The 23,483-nt window shown below is 36.8% G+C and overlaps 1 protein-coding gene and 2 non-coding genes across 3 annotated transcripts; 1 reads left to right on the top strand and 2 right to left on the bottom strand.

The window, feature by feature from the left end:
* The first annotated feature begins 423 nt into the window (after nt 1–423).
* Nucleotides 424–530, top strand: LOC124097050 (U6 spliceosomal RNA). Its single transcript, XR_006853092.1, has one exon. It is a non-coding gene; the product is annotated as a U6 spliceosomal RNA (small nuclear RNA).
* A 3,694-nt stretch (nt 531–4,224) lies between these two features.
* LOC124097056 (U6 spliceosomal RNA) lies at nt 4,225–4,329 on the bottom strand. Its single transcript, XR_006853097.1, has one exon. It is a non-coding gene; the product is annotated as a U6 spliceosomal RNA (small nuclear RNA).
* An 11,661-nt stretch (nt 4,330–15,990) lies between these two features.
* Nucleotides 15,991–22,592, bottom strand: Cdkn2c (cyclin dependent kinase inhibitor 2C). The gene is made up of 3 exons (XM_046451097.2): nt 21,380–22,592; nt 20,784–20,923; nt 15,991–17,461 (listed from the first exon to the last, which is right to left on the bottom strand). Exons 2-3 carry the CDS (start codon nt 20,910–20,912, stop codon nt 17,078–17,080), a joined length of 513 nt encoding a protein of 170 aa, XP_046307053.1. The 5' UTR covers nt 20,913–20,923; nt 21,380–22,592; the 3' UTR covers nt 15,991–17,077.
* Between the last annotated feature and the right edge of the window lie 891 nt (nt 22,593–23,483).

The following is a 23,483-nucleotide window of genomic DNA, read 5'->3' as shown; positions in this document are numbered from 1 at the left end:
CAATCCTCAGGATGCATATACACACATGCCAAACAAACAAACCCACAAAAATAAATAAATAAATAAAAACAACAACAAACAGCTAAAAGACATTAGCACTTTTATATCTGAGGACAAGGGAGTCAATAGGATCAAGACATTTGGAGTTGACTAAAAAAAAGAACTATATTTAAGTGGCTAGGTCATATGCAGGCAGCACAAACCACATCTATATAAATGTGATTCCATATAGGCAAAAACCAACTCTGTCTTCTTGACTACATCTTAGCCTTTATTGTAATCCTTTTACATTACATATAGTTGGGTGTGATTATACATGTATACTGAATTTATAAATTGCATCCAACAGAGATAACCTCCTTGAATGGTAGTACTCACCTATGTTTAAATGTAAAGAGTTTATCGCTTTTAAAAGCAATAGTAATGCTCACTTCGGCAGCACACATACTAAATTTGGACCGATACAGATAAGATTAGCATGGCCCCTGTGCAAGGATGGCTCGCGAATTTGTGAAGCTTTCTGTATTTTTTCAAGGCCAGGGTGATTGTTCTGGGAAACCTTGCAACAGGATGGTTCGTGGAGACCCAAGGGCCATTGTGGAATATTGTGACCTAGATGCCCCATATGATGTTGATTTCTTTTGAGCCGCGTCCCCTGTCCTCTATTCCTATTATCATCTGTAATTGTGACTACCTTGTTCCATCAGCTGAGAATATTTTTGTACGTTCAGACATACTGCCAATAAAAGCACTTCAGTGGTGACTCATCAAAAAAAAAAAAAAGGCAATAATAATTCACTGGGCAGAGTGGCACATATCTGTAATACCAGTGACTCAGAAGGCTGAGGCAGGAGGATTGCAAGTTCAAAGCCAGCCTCACTAACTTAATGAGACCTGGGTAACTGAGCATGACCCTGCCTCAATTTTTTTTTTTTTTTTTTTAGAGAGAGAGAGAGAGAGAGAATTTTTTTTAATATTTATTTATTTTTTTTAGTTTTCGACGGACACAACATCTTTGTTTTTTTGTATGTGGTGCTGAGGATGGAACCCAGGCTGCACGCATGCCAGGCAAGCGCGCTACCACTTGAGCCACATCCCCAGCCCCTGTCTCAAAATTTAAAAAAAAATTTTTTTAGAGAATATTAATATTTATTTTTTTTAGTTTTCGGCGGACACAACATCTTTGTATGTGGTGCTGAGGCTCGAACCCGGGCCACACGCATGGCAGGCGAGCGTGCTACCGCTCGCTATTGCACATCCCCAGCCCTGTCTCAAAATTTTTAAAAAAATAAAAATAATTCATTTGAAATTTTGTGTATAAGGTAGTTATCTCAGTTATATAGGGTAATTTTAAAAATTAAATTTATTTTTTACGGATATGTAAAAATGTAAAATTTATACCATTAGTAGGGGTACCATGCTGATATCCATGTGATACTTATATACTTGTATATGCTGCATAATGTTAAATATCTATATCTTCAACCTTCAAAAACATTCAAGAGGGGCTGGGGCTGTAGCCCAGTGGCAGAGCACTTGCTTAGCATGTATGAGGCTCTGGGTTCAAGTCTCAGCACCACATATAATAAATAAAATAAAGGTCCATTGACAACTAAAAAATATTTCAAAAATATATGAAGAAGTCACCAAAAAAGAGAAAAAAAAAATTCAAGAGGCTAGGGTTGTATTTCAGTGATAGAGCACTTGCCTAGAACCTGTAAGGCACTGGGTTCAATCCTCAGCACTATATAAAAATAAAAAACAAAGGCACAGACTGTGTCCATCTACAACTATTTTTTTAAAAAAAATAAATTTAAAAAACATTCAAAATATTTTTTCTAAATTTTTGAAACATACACTATATTATTATTATCTATAGTCAACCTACTATGCAATAGCACACCAGAAATTCACGCTTCTAACTATAATTTAGTACCCATTGATCATTTTTTCCCCATCTTTCCTTCCTCCATACTCTCCCCAGTCTCTGATAGCCACCAATCTACTCTCATCTTCTGAGATCAACTTTTTTGGATTCCAAGTATGAATGAGATAGTGTGATATTTTTATTTCTGTGTCTGGCTTATTTCACTTAATGATCTCCAGTTCCATCCTTGTTTAGTCAGGGTGAATTTTATAAGACTATGACTGTTTGAAGTTTAGAACTATGCCCTATTTGGCAATTATGTATTTCAAATGAAGAAAACTATTCTCTTGAGGTCTACTGAAGAAGCCAGCAAAATCAATAATAAACTGAAGAGAAGTTGAAAAGGATACTTGCACAAAGATTTAGACCAGGTCTTCATTTATGTTTTTAAGTATATAAGCTGAATTAAGAGCATCTTAGGAAACAAAAGCATTTTTTACCATTTAGATAAATGTATCATGAATTTGCATATATTATCATTGTTCTATTCAATGTGAAAAAGATTTATTAAGCATTAATCTGATTTTTTTTAAAGAACACACTGGCTCTAGGTAATTAAAAATATTTCTAGGGCCAGGGTTGTAGCTCAGTGGTAGAGTGCTTACTGAGCATGCGTGAGGCACTGGGTTCAATCCTGGCACCACATAAAAATAAACAAAATAAAGGTATTGTGTCCATCTACAACTAAAACAATATTTAAAAAAAAAACACGTACCAAGGATTTTTATAGGTTCCATAAAGTAATTAAAATTTGAAAACATTTATAGACCATCATAAGATTAAATGCTAAATTTATTTATTTTTCTCCTACTTAGTTCCACTATATGCTTGTCAAATTACTTAATGTTTATGAGACCGATTTGGGTTATAATACTGCAAATCTGTCTTTTTTCTGGTATCCATTTATCCAGACACTTGCATGGAATTGACTCAATGCCCCAAGATGAGCATGACTTCATATTGGTAAGACAAAACCACAGTGATTATTTCAGAGATTCTTATGTCACCTAATTAGCACCAATGAGACTCAATGATGATGAATGCAAAAAGTCATCAAACTCATAATACATATATATGTATGTGTGTACACATATATTTATATATGTGCAATCAGGAGAAATTGCTAATAGTTTAAATGGTATAAGAGAAAATGTCAAGATTGATTATTCTGGGCTGGGGTTAGCTCAGTGGTAGAGTACTTACCTAGCATGGGTAAAGCCCTAGATTCCACACCCATCACAAAAAAAAGAAAAAAAAAGATTCATTATCCTGATTAATTGGGTGATAATAAGTTATTTAGTGAGATAGAAAATACAGGAAATAAAACAGGTTTTATAAAATAAAATTTAACAGTTGAGTTTGGGATATCCTAAATATGAGATGCCTATCAGACACACAATAAGAGATGTCAAGGAAACAACTGTACAAATTAATCTAGAAAATTTAGAATTCCTTAGGGTAAATTCCTAGTAGTAGAGTTGCTGGATCAAAGGTTATGTGCATTTTTATAATGTGCTAGAGCCAGCTGGCTAAGATAGCCAGTATAGCATTAAATAGAAGTGTTAAGAGTGTATATCCTGTCATTTTTCCTGATCTGAGGAGGGAAGCATTCAAACTAAAAATTAAGTACTGGGCTGGGTATAACTTAGTGATATAGTACTTGTCTGGCATGTTCTAGGCCCTGAGTTTGATCTCCAGACACCATACACACACACAGACAGACAGACAGACAGACACACACACACACACAAATTAAGTACAATTTTGCTCTACATTTTGCCTAAATGCCTATTTGAGATTGAAGAAGTTCTATTTTCTTCCTATTTTTTGAGAGTTTGTTTTTTTTAATCATGAATGGGTTTTGTGCTTTGCAAATACTTTTTTCTAAATCTAGTGAGATAATCATAGTTTTCTTTTATGTTTTGTTAATGTAGTAAATTAAACTGATTGCCTTTTGAATGTTAAATCAGCCCTGGGCTTCTGGGTAAACTTCATTTTCTCAAGCTCTAGTACATATTGCTGAATTTTATTTGCTAATACTTCATTAAGAATTTTTATGCTAGGTGCTGTGACATGTGCTGTAGCTTATGGGGAAGGATCACTTGAGTCCATGAGTTTAAAATCAGTCTGTGAAAAACAGACACCATCTCAAAATACATGATTATTTTAAGAAAAGATTTTGTGTGTCTATGTTCATGAGGTATACTCTGTAGTTTTATTTTCTTATGATACCTAGATTGAGTATAAAGTGTGCTGATAGAATAAAATGAGCTGGAAATAATTCTTACCTCTTCTATTTTTTTATGGAATGCTTCACAAATTTGTGTGTCATCCTTGCCCAGGGGCCACGCTAATCTCTGCATCATTCCAGTTGTTAGCATATGTGATGTTAAAGTGAGCACTTAGACCTCCTCTATTTTTTTCAGTTTATGGAGTATCGTTTTTTCCTTAAAAGTTTGGTAAAATTGGGGCTGGAGGTTTAGCTCAGTGGCAAAGCACTTGCTTAGTATCTGTGAGGCCAGGGTTCAATCCCCAGTGCAGGGGGAAAAAAGTTTGATATAATTAAGTAATGAAGTCATATGTGCCTGCAGTTTTCTTTTCCACAGTGTTTTAAACTAAGAATTCAATTTCTTTTTTTTAATTGTGAATATATGTGTACTCCATAAAGGATTTTAAAAAAGGATAAACTCACAAAATTTTAGTTATGCAAAGTAAATAAGTTCTGGAGATATACTGTACAGCATAGTGCACCAAATTAACAATACTGTATTTACACTTAAATAAGTTCTGGAGATATACTGTACAGCATAGTGCACCAAATTAACAATACTGTATTTACACTTAAATTTTTCTAGAGAGGAGACTTTTTAAAAATAAATGTGTTCGTAATATTTCCCTTTATCCCTTAAATATCTGTAGTAATTAATTTTCACTTTCTCCATTTCTTCATTAATCTAGCTATAGGTTGTAAATATTATTAATCTTTTCAAACAACAAGCTCTTGATATCTTCTAAGAACAAAGATGTTCTCCTACATAATCACAATGCTATTATCACACCCAAGAACTTAGCATTGATAAACTAATCATGTCTAATCTATATTCCATATTTATTCAAAAAAGTTCTTTAAAACTGTCTCATATTTGAGAATCCATGATAAGTTCATGCATTGTTGATGCATATATTATCTCCATATTCACTTTAAATTTTTTTTTTAGTTATTTACAGACATTTTGTTTTATTCATTTATTTATGCATGCAAGGCAAGTGCTCTACCACTGAGTCACACCCTCAGCTCCTCCATATTCGCTTTTAATCTATAACAATTTTGGACTACTCTTCTTTGATAATATTTTTCCTTCTCATTGGTATATATAATTATATATAATAGTGGGGATAGTATTTTTTTAAAAAGTTACTCAATTGTCTCATAAAAAGCTTTAAAAAAGAATGTCTCAGTCTGTATTTATATAATTAACTTTTCATAATTAATTATACATTCTATTTTTTAAAAATATATTCTTTTTAATATTTATTTTTTAGTTGTAGTTGGACACAATACCTTTATTTTATTTATTTATTTTTTTATGTGGTGCTAAGGATCAAACCCAGGGCCTTGAATGTGCTAGGTGAACACTACTGCTGAGCCACTACCCCAGCCCCAGGTTATACATTCTTGGCAAGAATATTTTGCAGGTAATATTGTGTACTTACCACTGTATCCATCAAGAGACATATGCCACTGGGCACAGTGGTGCATGCATCAGTAATCTCAGAGACTCAGAAGGCTGAGACAGGAGAATTATGAGTTTGAGGCCAGCCTCAGCAATTTAGCAAGACCCTGGATTAAAATATATTTAAAAAATTCAAAATAAAAAGGACTGGGATGTAGCTTAGTGGTAAAGCACCCTGGATTCAATCCCTAGTACCAGAGGTGGTATGTATCGAGGGTGCTATTTATAGCTGATGGCATGCCAACCTATAGTCCCAGCTACTCAGGAGGCTGAGGCAGGAGGAAAACTTGAGCCCCAAAGTTTCAGGCCAGCCTAGGCAGTATAGGGAAATACTGCTCCCCCCACCCCTGAAGAAAAAGCTAGATATGGTGGCCTACCCCTGTAATACAACTACTCAGGAGGCTGAGGTGGGATTTCATGGCCAGCCTAGGCAACTAAGCAAGTCCCTATCTCAAAATAAATTTGGAAAGAGCTGGGGATATCCTCGCAGTAGTGGAGTGCTTGTCTAGCATGCATGAGGCCTTGGGTTCCATCCCAGCATTGAGGGGGGTGGGCAGAAGAAGCACATATCAAATCATTGTATTATGATAATTTTAGGGGTGATACTTTGAGATCATATAGATGTCCAGTTTTTCTGCAAACTTTCATACAATGGTTTCTAATCAAGTATTACATTGTTGGTTATAAAATAGTGTTCTTTAATTTGTTTTCAGTGCTGGGGATTGAACCCAGGGCCCTGCACCTGCTAGGCAAGCATTCTTTCATTAAACTACATCCCCAGCCAGGATTTCTTTATCCTATCATTCATCTACTTTCTTTGATCATTCAACATGTATTTACTGGGCACCTGTCATGTGTAGGCATCATGCTAGGAATTGGGGTTAGTGAGTTGTCCAAAAGAAACACATTTCCCTATTCTTATGGAGCAAGATAAATGAGAAAACAATCTCTTTTCAATACTCCAAGAAGGAGCTATATAAATTAAAAATGTAAGTAACAAGGTATAATTGTAGTCATCATCATCTTCGTATTAAGTAAAGGGCAGTAGATAGATAGCTATTTTCCTTTTGTTTTTAAAAAAGAATGCACATATAAATTGATCACATGCACAGCACAGGTGCATAAAGTTGTTTAGAGTGATAACTTTAGGTCTTAACTTGAAGTTTTCATGTTTAACTGGCAAATGTATTACTAGGGTTGTGGTCATCTAAGAGGAATTTTTTTTTCCTTTCTGACAAATAACACTAAATCTACATCTCAGGAAACCTGTTTGTTTATAACCTTCCATATTTCCTATATTAAGAGTTTGAAGTAGATTGCTAATAAATACTATTTATGAGTATTACAATACTGTAAAGTAAATATTATTATACTCATTTTACAAATGAAAAAATTGAAGGTCAAAGGTTTAGTGCCTGTTCCAAGGTAAGATGCATAGTAAACACCAGAATTAAAAATATTTGACTCTAAAGCCATTCTCTATCCTCTACTGACTACTAATTATGGGTGCCATTTTGTAATGCTTATGAACTGCTTGCTATTTTTCTATTCTTATTTGAGTCAGAGTATCATATTCACTTATTCCAAAATAATAAAAGACATCTTTCAAAATACCTACTTATGTATGATTTTATAATAAATTTTCTGTCCATGTAGTCACTTTCCAATGTTTGCTGGATATGTTTGTTAAATATAGACATTCCCAGAGATTACAAATTAGAAAGATAAACAGTTATTTTGGGGTAGTCTTTCCTTTTCTTTTTAGTACAAGAAGTTTTCTACAGTGGGATATTCATCATTAGCCTTCTAATAAGAGTTTCCCTAATAAGGCTGCTTTTTGGTGCCATCTATGCAACATACTATTATACACTTGCTTATATCTCACTTACTTCCCAATTGTTATGTGTCTGCCATATCTTTATTTACCCTAATAGTTTTTAAGTTGCTTATTTTAAATTGTTATTTTGAATTTCCATAATGATAACGGCTTATTGAGTATCCAGAACATTGCACACATTTCATTTATTATTTACAATAACAAGGAAACTTAGGTAATATTGCTCCCATTTTACAGATGTTGAAAGCCTCAGATATAATTAGTCCCAAAGATCATAAACCTATTAGGTGTCATAATAATGGGGTCTTAACGTGTGATCATTTTGTTGAATTATTTGTGGCAATTTTTGTGAAAGATCTTTCCATTTGGTCACAGTGCAATAGAAAAAGATATGAGTTTGTCTTGTGCTATAAATTACCAGTTTGACTATGGACAAGTTACTTGCTCATCATCAAATCTGATTTTTCTGATTTGTAAAATGGGATAAAAATATAACAACCCATAAAGAGGTTATGAATATTAAACTAGGTAAAACAGATGTAAGATAAATGTTTATTAACTTGCTTATGTGTTTCTTTTCTCCCATTGAAATGTAAACTGAATGAACAAGAAAACAAATTAAAAAGTACCCAAAAAAGATATTTAATAAAATACTGCTTATTTTTATATGTATATGACTTACTAGTCTACAAATGATGACAAATTAAATATAATTCAAAATTCTGTCAAGCACATTTTATATGCTAAAATATTCATAATTACATTAAAACATTTTCAGAGAATCCTCTCAGATAAATTACTATTACACTTCCTAAAAAGAGACCACTTATTTTTAGGATGTTCATAACACTTTCATAAATGCTTAAGATTTAATTTTCTACAGTATTATATAAGAAACTAATAATTTTTTTGACTAATGGAAAGAGATTTAAATATTTTCCCTTCCTATTCCTTTCCCCTGAACTGATTTTTGTGTCAGATAATTTTTCTGTCAGTTGATTTAATATCATTGTTATCCTGTAGCTTGAATTTTATGTCTGTTTTGATCTGATTTCTCTTCAGTATGTTTTGTTGATAAGTAGAATAAACTCACAGCAGCCATACACTGTTCTATTGTTTAAATTCTATATATTTAAACTCAAAGTAATATAAAATATTACTTTACTATTGCAATCTCATATTAATATTACATTGTTTCTAAATATAATCTCCTTATAGGAATAAAGAAAGTAGAACTAAAAATTCACAGATCTTCATCCTTGTATTTTGAGATAATATTTTCCTTAGAAAGCACTGATCTTTAAATTTTTCTATGTAGATAAGCCAGAAATTTTATTTGTTGACCTCAGCGTATGGTATCAGTTCTTTCAATAAGGTCTGATGACCAAAAAGTATTTTGGAGTACTTTTTCATGGGAATTTTAAAAATTAGAATATTAATAAGTTAATATGTATTGGTATTCTTAAGTAATAGCCATGTTTTAAAAATTGTGCATTTAAAATCTTTAAAACATGATAAGTAAGTCTTTTAAAAGAATTTGAAAGCAATTATTGATCTTCAACTGATGTTGATATGTACAATTCTTTATTATATTGCCACCTTAAAATTTTTCTTATATCTGTTATGTCCCTCTAGACTAAAAATAAAATATTCCTTCTTTTAACTGATTTTGTATAGATCTATTTGCTTTTCCAGGAGGTACATCACATATTTAAATAACTATCCTAGCTCAGAGCCATTTTGATTACTTTTGAGCAAATTAGCCAGCATTCAGGCAGTTCAATGCTCTCTCCTATGTGGCCCTATTTTGACTTCACATTGGACAGTCCCCTCAGTCTAGTCCAGATGTCCAGCTGTATCCACTAACCCTTTCAGAATGGTGCTAAGCTTGGTGCTGCTATTTTGGGGTAGAACATGTGTCTGTTGTATGTAAGATAAATATGTATGTGATTTACACATATTACTATAAATAGTGAGGTCCATTGCTTTGTATTTTAAAACATTATCCAAATGAAAATAGTGGAAAATTTCACAGGAAACTAGAAAATTGTTCATGTAGGAAAACTAATTTGCTTATATTTATTATTGTGATATAATGAAAAAAAATCTTTTTGGTCTTCTTTGTCCTGCATTTTGATTCTTGGGCAAATATCTTTTAGTCTTGTTTCATCTTTGCTTTTGGATTCTTTAGCAAATTATCCATCACATAACTAATATTTAATTAATCTAGAGCTATTAGCTATTACTATCTAAAACATTGAAATTATCCATTCTTCCTCATCAAAATTCCATTTCTAATACTTGAACTTTACAAATTGTGAATGGTAAGTGGGTTTTATATGTATTTGTCTCATGATAAGAATGTGAAATAATAACAGGTAGAACTGCATCATTGTTTCAGTATTCAGATTTTAATTTTTATTTTTCCCTGGCTCATTAATGAAAATGATCTCACAAACATCCTCCAAAATTGTCAGCTTATATTTCTGTATACGATCATAATTTAATACCTTAAAATAGTAATGTAAGATAAATTGGCAGTTTCTGTTCAAAATGCCCATTTGTTTAGTATTGAATTTTAGTAAGAAATATCTCAACATACACATGTATATCTTAAAAAATTCTCACATAACAGGACCAAAAAAACCCCATTATTTTGATTACCTGTTTATTACATAAAATAGAAAAATTTAAACACAGAAAATGTTAGTCCATGTGCCAAGTACAAAATGTAACTATAAAATAATGTACTCCAAAATTAAAATATGTGATTTACTATCAAGAGTAATTTATTTTCTAAAAATTGCTTTGGATTTGATATCATAGTCTTCTCTTCATATTTTCTATAAGTATTAATAATTTAACTTTTTATTAGTTAAAACAATTACCTTTCTCTTATTATGACAAATTAAACTATGTTAAATTATTTTCTGAAGAGTAAAAATTAAATTTAGAGTTTTTTACATTTTGATTCTATGCTAAAAATCTTAGCATATGTCAAAATATTAAACATTTTAGAATTTCAACTAACTTATATTCCAAACATAAATACACAAAATATATATAACTTAATATCCATTTTTTTCACTTACCTTTATTTTAAATAAAAAATGAATGTGTTTTGACTCAGGCCTATGATAAATTTGAATTAACGGGGATGAAAACTAAAAAGTTCAAGAAAATTTTGAGAATAGAGAGATGGCTGAGGAAGTAGGAATAAAGAAAAATTGGAATAAAGAAAAAATCTCTACATATGATTTTTTTTGTTCATTATCTAAAATATGGAAGCAAAACATAAATAAATAAAAGAGGAGAAAGAGGAAAAAAGAAAGAAAAGAAAAAGTAAAAAAAAGAAGAAGAAGAAGAAGAAGAAGAAGAAGAAGAAGAAGAAGAAGAAGAAGAAGAAGAAGAAGGGAGTTAACCACTATTCTTAATTTTGTTTTACTTAACATTGAAGAAGAGATTCTGGGGTGTTGAATTACTTTTTTTTCCTTATGATGATTATTATGTAAAATTATCTTTCACAATTAAAAAGCATACCACAACACACACTTATTTGAGTATTGAAAAGGGAATATATATTGTTAATCATCATCAGATGCTGCTTAATTTAATAATTTGATCACAATTATTCTTCTAATATATAAGTATTTTATTTATATTGAATCATCAACACAATATAAGATTGTTATTGGTTTGTAAACTATTCTAGGCTTCCAAATGATTTTATTTATTCATATGTGTTCTAAACTTTGACAATAGAAGAAACACATGTCATTTTTAAATAGTCTGAATAGGTTTGGTCTTAAGTGTTTGAATTAGCAGAATGGGCATCAGAATGTTGCTGTATCATTGGAGGCAGTTACTTTTTAACAAAAACATCTAGGGGAGAAAACTATGGAACATGAACTATGTGGGCTCCAAGGAGCCCAAAATGTACAATATAATAATTCCAAAATGTAAGAAGGAGGTACTGTTACATTAGCTATATACAGAATTGTCAAATGATAGAATAATTATTCCTAAATATCAGTGAGTTATTTTTTATTTTAGGAAGTCAGGTATCCAAAGCATACTTTTTAAACTCAGGGAAGACTTCTTTTTCAACAGCTTAAGCAAACAGAACACTGAAGGGAACACAGGAGGGGACTGTATTTTAATATGGTTATGATAATTTGGTTGAATTTCTAAATTAAAAATTCAACATTAAAAGATGTTGGCAGTCTTCCTTTATATGTGAATTTTCACTATTCATGTAAGTAATTTGAAGATTTAAGGCATATAACTAAAATAAAATTGGTCTACATGATACTGCTTTATATATGGTCAAGAAAAAGTATCTGTTTTTTTCCTAAAAGACTATTGTACGATGAAATACAAGGAGCAGAAGCCTCTGTCTCCAAATACTTCCAGGAAGAATTTTGAGTTTTTCACCTATCAATTCCAGAATCTGTCCCATTGATTTCATGTTAAAAGACAACATCACTAATTACACCCGTTAAAGGTGTTTGAGGTCTTGGTGAACTATTTTTTTCATAGCATTGATTGTAGGATTTATTAGTGCTCAAAGTAAATGACGTGTAGTTGGATAAGGATTGGTAGTTTCTTACTTCTTCCCTTAAAGAGTTGATGTTTTTGGCTGGGGTGTGTGTGTGTGTGTGTGTGTCTGTGTGTGTGTGTGTGTTTGGGGTGGTGGTGAGGGAAGAGAAAAAGGCAGTATATTAAAAATTATTAAGTAGGCCTCCACTAAAATTCTTCTTGGATTGATGAAGATGAGGATAGGGGAAAGTTAGATGCAAAAATTTTAATATAATAATATGTGTGTGTGTGTGTGTGTGTGTGTTTTTAAGTGTACAAACTCTCCTGTTCCCGGTGGCCACCCCCCTCTCCCGCCCCCGTATATGCTGGTACCTCTGGACAGTTCAGAAGCCATTTTAGAACTCAGGAAGGAAAATATGTGAGTTCCACTTGTGCTTTCACAGGTGCTGTGGTGGCAAGGATAACCTTTGCTCGCTTGCGGGGCATTACCAAGCTGTTTTCATGTCTGTGAGGATTAAAGACAACACAGAAAATTCCAAACCCACATCCTAACACCTGAAGTTCTCATAATGTTTCTACAGCAGATGGCAAAAACATTTCCCTGAAACCTAATTTACCGAGCCTACACCCAAATCTGGGGAGTTTTATTCTTTTGAGGCATCGCTTAAGATCTCAAGTGGATTTTCTGAACTGTTTGGGATTGAAAACAACAACAACAACAAGATTCCCTCTAGGTGTTCTAAACAGTCCTTTAATTCACTGTGTTTCAGGCTGAGGGTCTTTCAGAATGAACGTGCATTTTTGGTCCTGTACCTCTAGTAATTTATGAGAGAAAGACAAAAATCACAGGGTAACTTTCTGAATAGTGCCGGGGCTAAGAAGCTAAAGTGGCATTTGTCTCCTCTCAGTTGGAGGTCAGGCTTAGAGACCGTCTCTCTTCAGCTGTCATGGGGGGAGGAGGAACGGAGTGCTGGCACTGGCACTGGGCACCGAGTTGCTCCAGTCGCCCTGCCGCCAGCTCACCTCTGCAGGAGAGCTAGGCACTCACCCGCCCGATCACTCCTGCTCCCACGCCGCCCTTCGGCCCCAGTCCTCAGGCACAGGTCGCCAGAACTATCCAGTGGGGTGGCTGCCGCCTCCTCGCGGACCGCTGCCTGAGGGCCAGGACCGGGGGTGAGGGCTGGCCGCCTGGGTAACCCGCAGTTCCCGGGGCGCTGTGGTGGCGGCCAGGAGGCGCCGAGCCCCGCTCCCCTTCCCCGCCCCCACGTTCCCGCCTCCTGCCCGCTGCGCAGAGCGCCGGCTAGCCCCAGCCGGCTGGCGCGGCAGCGCTCACACTCACTCCGAGGGCGCCTCCAAGGTTACCCGCGGGGTGGGGGCTGGGGCAGGCTTCGGCCACTGGCCTTCTCCGCTGCCTTCCTACAGTTGCAGCCCTTTCGCCGCTCCAGAGCCACGGTGATCCAAACCCCAAAGCAGAAGACGCTCCCAAGTTCGGGAAGGGAAGTCAAGCTGAGAAGCAGGCAGGCGTCCGGGTCGGGGCGGCCTTAGTGGCTCTGGGTGCCTGGACAGCTGGGTCAAGCGAGGTCGCGGCAGGAGGGTGCAGTGGCTCTAGTCGCGCGCTGGATGCGGTGCAAACTGGGCCTGGGGCAGCACAAGGGGGCTGCAAGCAGCAACAAGCTCCCGTGGCGTCTCAGGCTAGTAGAGGGACAGAGACAAGTGGGCGGCCAAACCTGCCGAGGAAACTAACTAAATAAAAGGAGACTGTTATTTAAGGCGCGGAAATTTGAAATATTTGGACAGGAAGAGAAGAGAAAAGAAACCTTAGCGAGGGAGGAAAAAAAAAAAAAAAAAAAAAAGCAACCTAACGGTTTTGAAGCTCCCCCACCCCCACCCTGGGTTTTTCTGCAGGCGGTTAGGAAGCGCTGGGCTCCAGCTTCCTTACTAGGGAACCTGGAGCCAGAGTTGGAATCTGGAGAGAGTTTCAAAGGGACCGAAAGGATGCCTTCGGAGCCCCTCGGTAGAACCTGGATTGGCTATGGGCAGAGCTCCATGTCTCAGGCGGAAAGTTTGTTTCCTGCCTCTCACTGTGTCTCTGCGTGGATCTGTTTTCTTGAAACTGCAGTGTAAAGCAAAATAGTACAGAGACCAAGACGGGGACTTTCCCCCTTTTCAGCCCTTTGGTGAAGGTTGCTTAGGGTAGTCTGGAAGGCTGCAAGTACGACCCTCTCTCGCTCTAGCTCTAGCACTGCGATCTTCCAGAGCTTCTGGACTATTACTTCTTTCTACTCCCATTAAAAGCCGAAAACACCTTTTAGGGAACTGAGATTTCGAAACCAGTCCCGGGCCATGGTTTCCACAATGTTCGTTTGATAAATACGATAAAGGAAATTTATCATATCGTCAAGTGAATTGCTTTTCCCAAAACAGAATGCCTTATTATGTATTTGTCAGTTACCCTGTGTGTATGTGTGTGCGTGTGTACATGAGCTCATCATACCTTGCGAAGTGTAAAATGTCCATCAAAAATTATTGATTCACTACTGAAATAGGATAAAAAGCATTTTGCTTAGTGGTTCAGATACCAGAGCATATGTTGAGGTTTTGTACGTGCCCCACCTCTTGTCCCAGGTGTAAGCCTGGATTTAGATAACCGAGCAAAGGCTTGAGCCTGAGTTTAGCAATGTGGATGCGAATGCAGAGAAGAAATTTTGGAGCGCATCATTGCGTTGTCTTTATGCTTTCTACCACATTGTCCCCTGAGGCTCTGGGCACCCTATTAATTAGTACTTGCATCCTCACTCTTTGTATCTGAATAAATTCAGATCTCTCCCCCCCCCGACCTCAGTTCCCTGCAAGTTAGACCCGGTTGAACTTAGCAGTATCGTCTTTTCCATTCTATATATTTCAGTATACTGTCGAGGTTTTTTGAGAAATTGAATAATGGTTTTCATATTTCCTAGAGGGGACCACATAACTCATTTCTGAAATACTTAGTAAAGCTACTTCCTGCGAAGAGCCAGAGTACTGTAGGATGTTTTAATGCCTACCAAATTTTAGGCTGATGAAAAGATAACTCTTCCCCTCCCTCTATTGTGTTCAGACCACCGGAGAACAAAACAGTAGTAGAAGTACTCCTCTTTGGCTTTATGATCATACGCCTTTATATTTAAAAACCTCTAAAGGGGAATTTTACTTTATGACACATAGTGGATACTGTGATGTTTAATGGAACCTGAATTTTAAATTCAGAATCGTTCAACTTGACAGTTACAGATTGTAAGGTTTTTAAAATTACTGTCAGTAGTAGTGTGCTTAGAAAATATTCAGCACACAAAAGCAACATATCCTGAATGTTTACTGTATTTTAAACATAGCATGTTTTTTCCTTCAAAATTAGGTCAATTTCTATTTTTTCTTAAAAAAGTTGCCATCAAAACTTTATGTAGTAAATTGTTATTAAAGGTAACAGAAATCAAAGTCTTGTTACACCTAGGGAATGTAAATTTTACTCAAAAAATGAAAAGGATTAAACTTGCACTCCTATATTCTTTCATCTTTTCATGGAAAATAAATGATTGAAAATCACTTTCCTGCAACTATTCCAGTCCTTTTAAGGGCAGCCATCAGAATCATGCCCTTCAATAAAGCTTTAAGTATTTTTTTCTTTTTGAAGCAAGGGCAGAGAGCTTATGAAGCAGAAGGAGGGGATTTTCATATAAAACACCTTTGTTCATGTGGGAGGTGATAAATAAATTATTTGAAATGTATAAATGATAACTGAATTGAAATCCTTTGGTGATAATCTTTAATATGACAGAATAAATAGTAGATGTTGGGAAATCCTCTTAGAAATTTGAGATGTCTCTATTTCCTATTTTATTTTTAGTTAATCAGACTTCTAAAAATGATTTTATACTACTTTACCAAAAAGTTTTGTAGAAATCAAGAGCCATATGGAAGGTTGGCTTATTTATTTATTGAAAACATTTCTACATTTATTATTATGCAGATCTTAGACAGTTATGACCTTCATATGTAATTTATAATTATTCTTGCTGAATCTTTTAACCCATCAAAATTGTATTTGCATTTTATTTTAATAAACATTTTGTAATTTTACATTTTTGAGATTCAGGGAGAAAAGTCCAGTATTACATTCAGTATACTTATGGTACAATATTGGGGAATGTATTAATTACTAAAACAAATGTTTCATTTAAAAATTTTTTTTAAAAAAAATCAACTAATGGGAGGTACTTTTAAAGTGTCATTTTAAAACTGTTTTTTAGAGCTAATGTGTATTTGTTTTCAGATTGCTACTTCTGAAAAATATTCTTCAACTATTTGCTTTAACTTTGAGAAAAAGAAAAGAGAATATTTGGAGAAATTCATACAGAAATAATGTCAATTTTGAGCTTCAAAAATGCTGTTTTTCTTCTTCTTCTTTTTTTTTTTTTTTTTTTTTTTAAAGCAGAAATGAGTCCCAAGTAAACTCTCTGTGGAGTAGGTTGGGAGAGAAAGAAAATAATAATTGAATCATAAACAGAATACATCTAGTTTTCCAAATGGTCTAACTTTTTCCAAAACATCATGTGAACTTTTAGTACAGTTTTTAGCAAGTGGCATGTTTTGTGTGGGTTATAGAGGAGTGAAAATCACAGAAAAATGTCTGCCTGCTTGGAAAAAGTGTTTTAATTAGGCTAAAGAAGCATCAGGACAAACATTTTATAAACAAAGTCTCGAAGTTGGATATAGTGATTGGCAAAGGGGTAAGCAAAGAAAGTCAAGTAGTTGATAAAATGTGGAGAAGAAAGGCAAAGCTATTTGCAATTACACATTAGATATCAAGATTTTGCCAGTGAAAAAGATGTTTAAATATATTCATGAACCTGTAGCAAGATTTCCACTTGGGCAGTTTCAGAAGCTTTAACTAGCTGCTTAAAATATGAAAAAACTATATTTTAACAAAAGATATTAAAATAGTCAAGACAGCCAACTAATTAACTGACAAAGTAAAGGCAATGTGGGAAAGCCCTCCCATATTCATTGCAGATTTGCTGCTCCCCCGACCCCGACCCCATTTGCCTCCAGCAGGCTAATGACCTCATTCTTCCCATAGAGCCTGGCCAAGTCGAAGGCTGTGTCCCCCGAATGGTTCCGATGCCCCACATTGCTGGCCGTGTGCTTCACAAGGAACTCCACCACTGGGAGGTGGCCTTCTTTGGCAGCCAAATGCAAGGGCAGGTTCCCTTCATTATCCTCGATGTTAACATCAGCTTGAAACTCCAGCAAAGTCTGTAAAGTGTCCAAGAAACCTGCTCTGGCTGCATCATGAATGACAGCGAAACCAGTTCGGTCTTTCAAATTGGGATTAGCACCTCTAAGTAGTAGTCTCCTGGCAATCTCGGGATTTCCAAGTTTCATAACCTAGAAAAGAAGTAACAACACAGAATCCTTCAAGTGCTTATGCTACAGGAATATTTTAAAATATCTGTCTGTCCTATTTTATATAACTATTTTTAATGCAGTCCTTAGATTCCTAGCAACTCCTCCCGAAGGGCTCAATTGAAGGAAAGTACTAATTAGTAAAAATAGAATACTTCTGACAATTGAGCTTCTTTGATGGAATATTTTAAATGGGCCCAGAAGTGGGATAAATTGATCAATAATAGTTGTGCAACTTGTGTAAATTTTGCTGACAATTCAGTTATTTCCCATGAGGAGTTGCATATTTTCTTTCATAAATTCATTGAAATAAAAGAAAATAAATTTGTGATTTAAATAAGATTTTCCTTCTCCTATTTGCTCATACATGTTCATAAAATGTGCCTACAGTATTAATTCTGGAAAATCAAATGTGAGTAAAATTTGTTTCTAAATAGCTACTGAAAACAAGTAAGGATGGTGAGTTTCTTTAAAGTCCCAAATAAGTGTCACCTAGTGTAAAATTGATCTATTAAAAATCCAGACTTAATATTTTCTTAAATGATTACTTTTCACAATTTCCCTCTAAATAGAGATTTTGATAACCTCGAATTTCCAAATATTTATTTTAAAATATTTTTCTTTGCAAGTTCTTTACTATTGACTACTATGTTCAATGTTTAGAATCCTTCATTTCAAATTACAGAATGTTACTGATTATTAAAGCATTAAATAAGCCACAGTGTTCTATAATGCTTATTATATCAATTTATGTAAAATTAAGTTCATGTTATACCTTTTATTAGATAGAAAATGATTGTTTGGCAGCTGTTCTTGAAAAGGATGAAACAGTCATCCTACAGTATTATTTACTGTTTCTCAAAGTTCTAACTAACCTCCTGATTTTCAAGAGAGCAAAAGCAAAAACCAAGATATTTGATGTGTGTTTTGGGGCACGGACAGCTTTGTCTTGAGGTTTCAGCCCATTTAACAATGAACTGGTGAGCCTATCATTTACTTTTATAGTTATTATAAGCATTTAGGAATAACTATTTGTAAATTGCCAAAATTTTACAAGTCAAAATGTGTTATTAACATGGGCTATCAACATGAAATAATTCACATCCCGAAAACTTATTTACTGTTGTTTAAATGTATTTCACTTTAATAAAAGGTGTCTGTTAGTCTCTCATAGTTAAAAAATATCTTGTAGAACAGCATGCAAGTGTAATATAATTTAGTTGTGAGAAACATTATTCATTAACATGCCAGAAAATTCAGCATTTTAACTAGTTTCATTTATATTTAGGTATATTCATAATAATCTAAATTTAAAATAAATAGGTTGCACAGAAGACAATGTTTATTAAGTTAAATAATAATCCATTGGAAAATACAAAGTTAATTTTATTTCTTTGAAATGTTTTTAAAAATCACAAATTATGTAACATAAAATATACTGAGAATTATAAATAAAATATATTTTAGAAATGTAAACTAAATAGATGGTCAAGATATTAAGTTTCCCAATTGATCAACCCTGTGAACCTTTTAGTCCTTCCTTTATGGCAATAGTAAAAAAGACAATTTATTTTTCAAGAACTTCAGGGAAATATACTTTTTGGTTATTAAAAATTAATACAATTTAATTTTTGCCACAACTCTCTCTAAAGATTTGGCCACATTCAAGAACTCTAGAGTGAGAAAAATGAGAGAGACCCCATGGATCCTTGCAAAGCAAATGTATGATTAAGGCCTTCATTATACTGATTGAAAACCTAACCCTAGGAAGAGAAAGCTTTTGCAATTGAGTTAAATAAATATAATTGTAGAAGAAATTTGCCATCTCTCATAGAAAATAATAGTAATATTAGAAAGGTTTTGAAGAAATTTCTTTCTTATGACATAACTTCAGAGGCATACTGAAAATAAGCCTCTAGATTCCTGTTTGTGTGTGTTTCATTTCATGTTATGTACTAAGTCACAATAAGTGTTATTATCTTGATAAGTATGTTTAATATGAACATGATTGCTGAGTTGTATTAAAAATATTTGTCCAAACTTTTTTTTTAAGTATTAATTGTCCAATCTTTTTGTTCGTCAAAAGTCCTGTAAGATCTTATTCTGAACATGGATTCATACTTTGTGAGACTGAGATAATCTCTGGACTCTTCAGTAGGAAACTTTTCAATATATTACATTTGTGGCATTGTTATTATCACAAACCTGTTTAAAACTACTAGTTGGAAAAAATTCTTTCCCTACTTAATCTATCTGAAATAACAAGATAAATACTTTAGTATCTATGAATAATCTTCCTTAATACTGAAAGTTTTACAAGGCCAGTGCATTCAAATTTAAAATGTACAGAGTATGTGAACTTAAAACTTCTGCCACTTAAAACTTCTAATTCTTATAATAACAAAGCCTTCTAAACAAAGCCATTTAAAAGCCCTCTTCCCACTGGGTTTTCAAAAACAGCTTCCAAGTAAGAACAGTTCATAAAAATATCATAAGAAGTCTGATAAAGCAACTATTTGAGACTACTTTTCCATTTTTTTTTTTCTGTTTCTAAGCCTTTCTACTAAGTTACATGATAACGTTTGGAGGGGGAAAAATTATCAGGTACATATTTGGCAGCTGGACATGTGTCAGTTGTTGCCTGTAAACCTAATTACTGAAAATTAGAGCATACCAAGGCATGACGGCAGGGACAAAAACACTGCAGCTGAGCTCTGACTAGAAAATTAAACTTTTTATTTCTTTTCATTCCTTAATGGGTGGATGGTATTATATTAACTGTGAAATGTACATCCTGTCCCTGTGCCCATTCCAAATGAGGAAAGGTCGTTTGTCAAAACGTGAAGCATTTGAAGGAAAAACACCCTTGCTAGTAGTCAAAAAAATTAACATTAAGGGCAATTATTGAGGGCAAAGTACATGAAACCATTAATAGCAGTGCATTTACTTCAAATAATAATCATAATATTGTGCTTACAGAACTGTCTAAAACAAAACAAAACAAACAGTCCTCGGTGCTCCTATCACTAGTTTAAAATCCCCAACCGTCACAAAAACATTCCAAAAATCAAGACCAAACCTAGAATCCTCTTGGTATGGAGGATGTTATTGGATTTGACGAGTTTGTTCAAAGTACGTCATTTTGGGGAGCTGGATCCACTTAAAGATATAAAATATGGCAACCGACTAGGTTTAAAAACAGTGAAAATTTGTACCCCTGAAAGTTTAAAAGCTGTCATGCTAGAGACCTGGTTCACGTAGACAACATTATTAACCTGTTTTCCCCACCTCTTTGGATACCAACCTGCAGTGCAGTTCTTCCAAATCCATTTTGTGCATTGACGTTTACATTATTTTGCAACAAACTAGTAAGTTGCTCTAGGTCCCCCCTGGCAGCTGCGGACGCCAACTCGTTCCCCCAAGGTTCGGCCATTCTTTAGGGTCCTGACGATCAGGAAAAGATGAATTAGTTGTTTTTCTTTCTCCCCCTTCCTTTGCTCCTAACCAGGCTGCATGATGGCATCGGAGACTGACAGAAGGACTGGGATGGTTAATCTGGAGTAGAGCTTGGTAGTAAATACTAGTAAGATCTGCCTGCCAAAAGCCCGCCCCTCGATTCACACGTGATTATTCAGCAAAACTGAGCCATTGGGGGGGGGGGGGCTCCTTTCCTCGCTTTTTAGCTTAACCCCTATGAAGATTCAACCCCCTGGTGATTCAACAGAGAGACACACAGACATTCCTGGTTAACTGCTCTGGACGTGAGGTGTAGGCAGAAATGTCACGCACTTACACTTACAGATCTCTGAGGAATATGTGTGGAGACTTAAGGGACTAGGTCAGGGTAGAAAATACCGCGGAAGAAAAGGCATTTGGGAGGAAGAAAAGACATTAACCCACCCTTGTTCACGGTGGTGACTTGAGCCAGAACTTCACGGGCAGGTCCTCGGAGGGGCTCGGTTTCCATCCGTCTTACGGAATGGGGTAGTCGGGAGTCCTCCGTTGCTGGGAGAGCGCCGCGGTGGCTGGATGCTGACGTGCTCCGCGAGTTAAAGATGATCGCCAAAGGCAGACAGGAGTAGCAGTTCCGTGGCCCTCCAGTTACAGGTCGAAATAATTTCCAATGTTTTCGGCTTCTCAAGAGGAGCCTTTAGTCCGGTGGGGGCCGAGCTGCGGGCTACTGCCGCTCTAGAAGGCTCTGGAGCCCGCCCGCCGGGCTGCCGCAGCTCCTCTGAGCCTCAGAGGCCGTGGGAGCCGGGCTGGGCGCGCAACTCCCAAGGCTGCCGAGCTTGCGGCCGGACCCGGCAAGCCCGTCATGCCGGCCTCACCGGGTCCCGGGACACCCGGCAGCCTGAGCAAGGAGGATAGCGATGCGGGAAGCGTCTATCGGGTTCGGGTCGCTGAAGCAGCTCGCCGCAGCATCTCAGCTGCAAAGAGGAGCTCACGGGTAACTTCCCGCCTACGACTGAGTTAGGTCTGGCTTTCTGCTGTAGACACTCATTGAGCTGCCACCGTCGCCTTCTTTTCGTGTCTTTCCCGGTTTTCTGTGTGCCTCCGGAGATGGGGAGGGTCCTGGGAAGAGGAGGCCAAGCCCTGAGTATGGGGAGTCGCCACAATTCCAGGGCGCAGCCAGTTCAGCCGCCCTCTTGACGAGAGCTCAGCAGTTTCGGCGTCCTGTGCCACTTCGCCAATCTTTCGCGGTCCCCCAGCCTGTGCCCCTAGCCTGTGCAGCCGACAGGGCAGCGGCTGCCAGCCAGCTGTGCCCTAGAGCCGAAATGAGCAGCACAGCTTCCTCCCAAGCTACAGCACTGCCAGTGACAGTCTCCTTTGTAGTTGGTCCCCAAAATCGCAGGTCCCTGCTCGCTTCACCACTACAGGCACTTGCGCGTCGTCCCCCTTTCTGACCTTTTCCTTCCCTCCCTCCCTTGCTTCTTTTTTCGCTGAAACAATTGCTGCTTCTGTTGCCTCTGCAGAGATGGTGCCGGTTTCTTCTCCCTTTTTTCCGACCTCATCAGCTTTTTTTGAAAAGAAAAAAATTGAGCGCTTTTTGAGTTGAAAAACCCGCCCCCATTTTAACGGCAGAGTTTTAAGGAGGCCCGGCGGAGTTGCTGCGCCGCGGGAGCGGGAAGGCAGGGCACCGCCCTCGCCCCGCCCTCCGCCCTGGTGGCGCTAGAGCTCGCAGTTTAGCACGCTCCGCCCTCGAGGCCCCGCGCCCTTCCTCCCGCCTTCTTGCTGTCTGCCTGCTGGGTCTGTAGAGCTGGCTCCCTCCTGTCGGCCCTGCGGCCCGGCCCCACTAGAGCGGGGATCGGCACAGCAGAGCTGGGCCTGCCCTCCTCCTGCTGGCTGGAGGGCGGGATGGAGTCCGGGACGCGAAACCCGGGTTGCCCTGTTAGGGCGGGGGCGAGGGGACTGTTAATTGAGTCGATTGTGGAGAGCTGAAAGGCCTTGGAGGCTCTGCAGCACAGGCTGCTGGCAGGCGGAAAGGGAGCAGGCGCTCAGCGAGGCGGGTCGGCCAGTCTCCGCGCGCCGCAGCCAGGCTCGCAAAGTTCGAACAACCCGGCCTGCGGCTGCCTCCTCCTTTGGGTGCGCGCGCTGCGTAAATTCGGCCTCCTTCGCTCAGCTCCGGGCCTCGGCCTCGCACCTGCCAGATCATCGCTGAGGGCCGCCGAGGTGGCGGTTGAGTTGGAGGAGAGACCCAGACTGACAGCACAGTGCCCAGAAAAAGCAAAAGTCTTTTTTACACACCGAGGTTTTACGAAAACTGAAAACATATTATAAGTAGAAAAGCATAATGAACTCTGGAGTCTTAATGTTGCAGGGACTAAAAAATGTGAAATATTCCTCCTATTCCTGGAGGAAAAGGAGAAAAGCAATTATTTTAAACTATTGAAAGTATGCTTTGGAAAGAGTTTTCTAACCGCTTTTTCTTTGTTGTGGAAGTTTTCTTACTACTTAGATGGGGTTTGGTTTTCTGGGCTGGAGTTGGGGAGGAAGGTCTAAATGT

Source organism: Marmota monax, unplaced genomic scaffold (genome assembly GCF_021218885.2).
Source record: "Marmota monax isolate L192 unplaced genomic scaffold, Marmota_monax_Labrador192_F-V1.1 WCK01_AAM20220418_F8-fsc00023, whole genome shotgun sequence".
Lineage (NCBI taxonomy): Eukaryota > Metazoa > Chordata > Mammalia > Rodentia > Sciuridae > Marmota > Marmota monax.
Note: the sequence above shows the minus strand (reverse complement) of the source record. Positions and strands in the feature narration are given on the sequence as shown.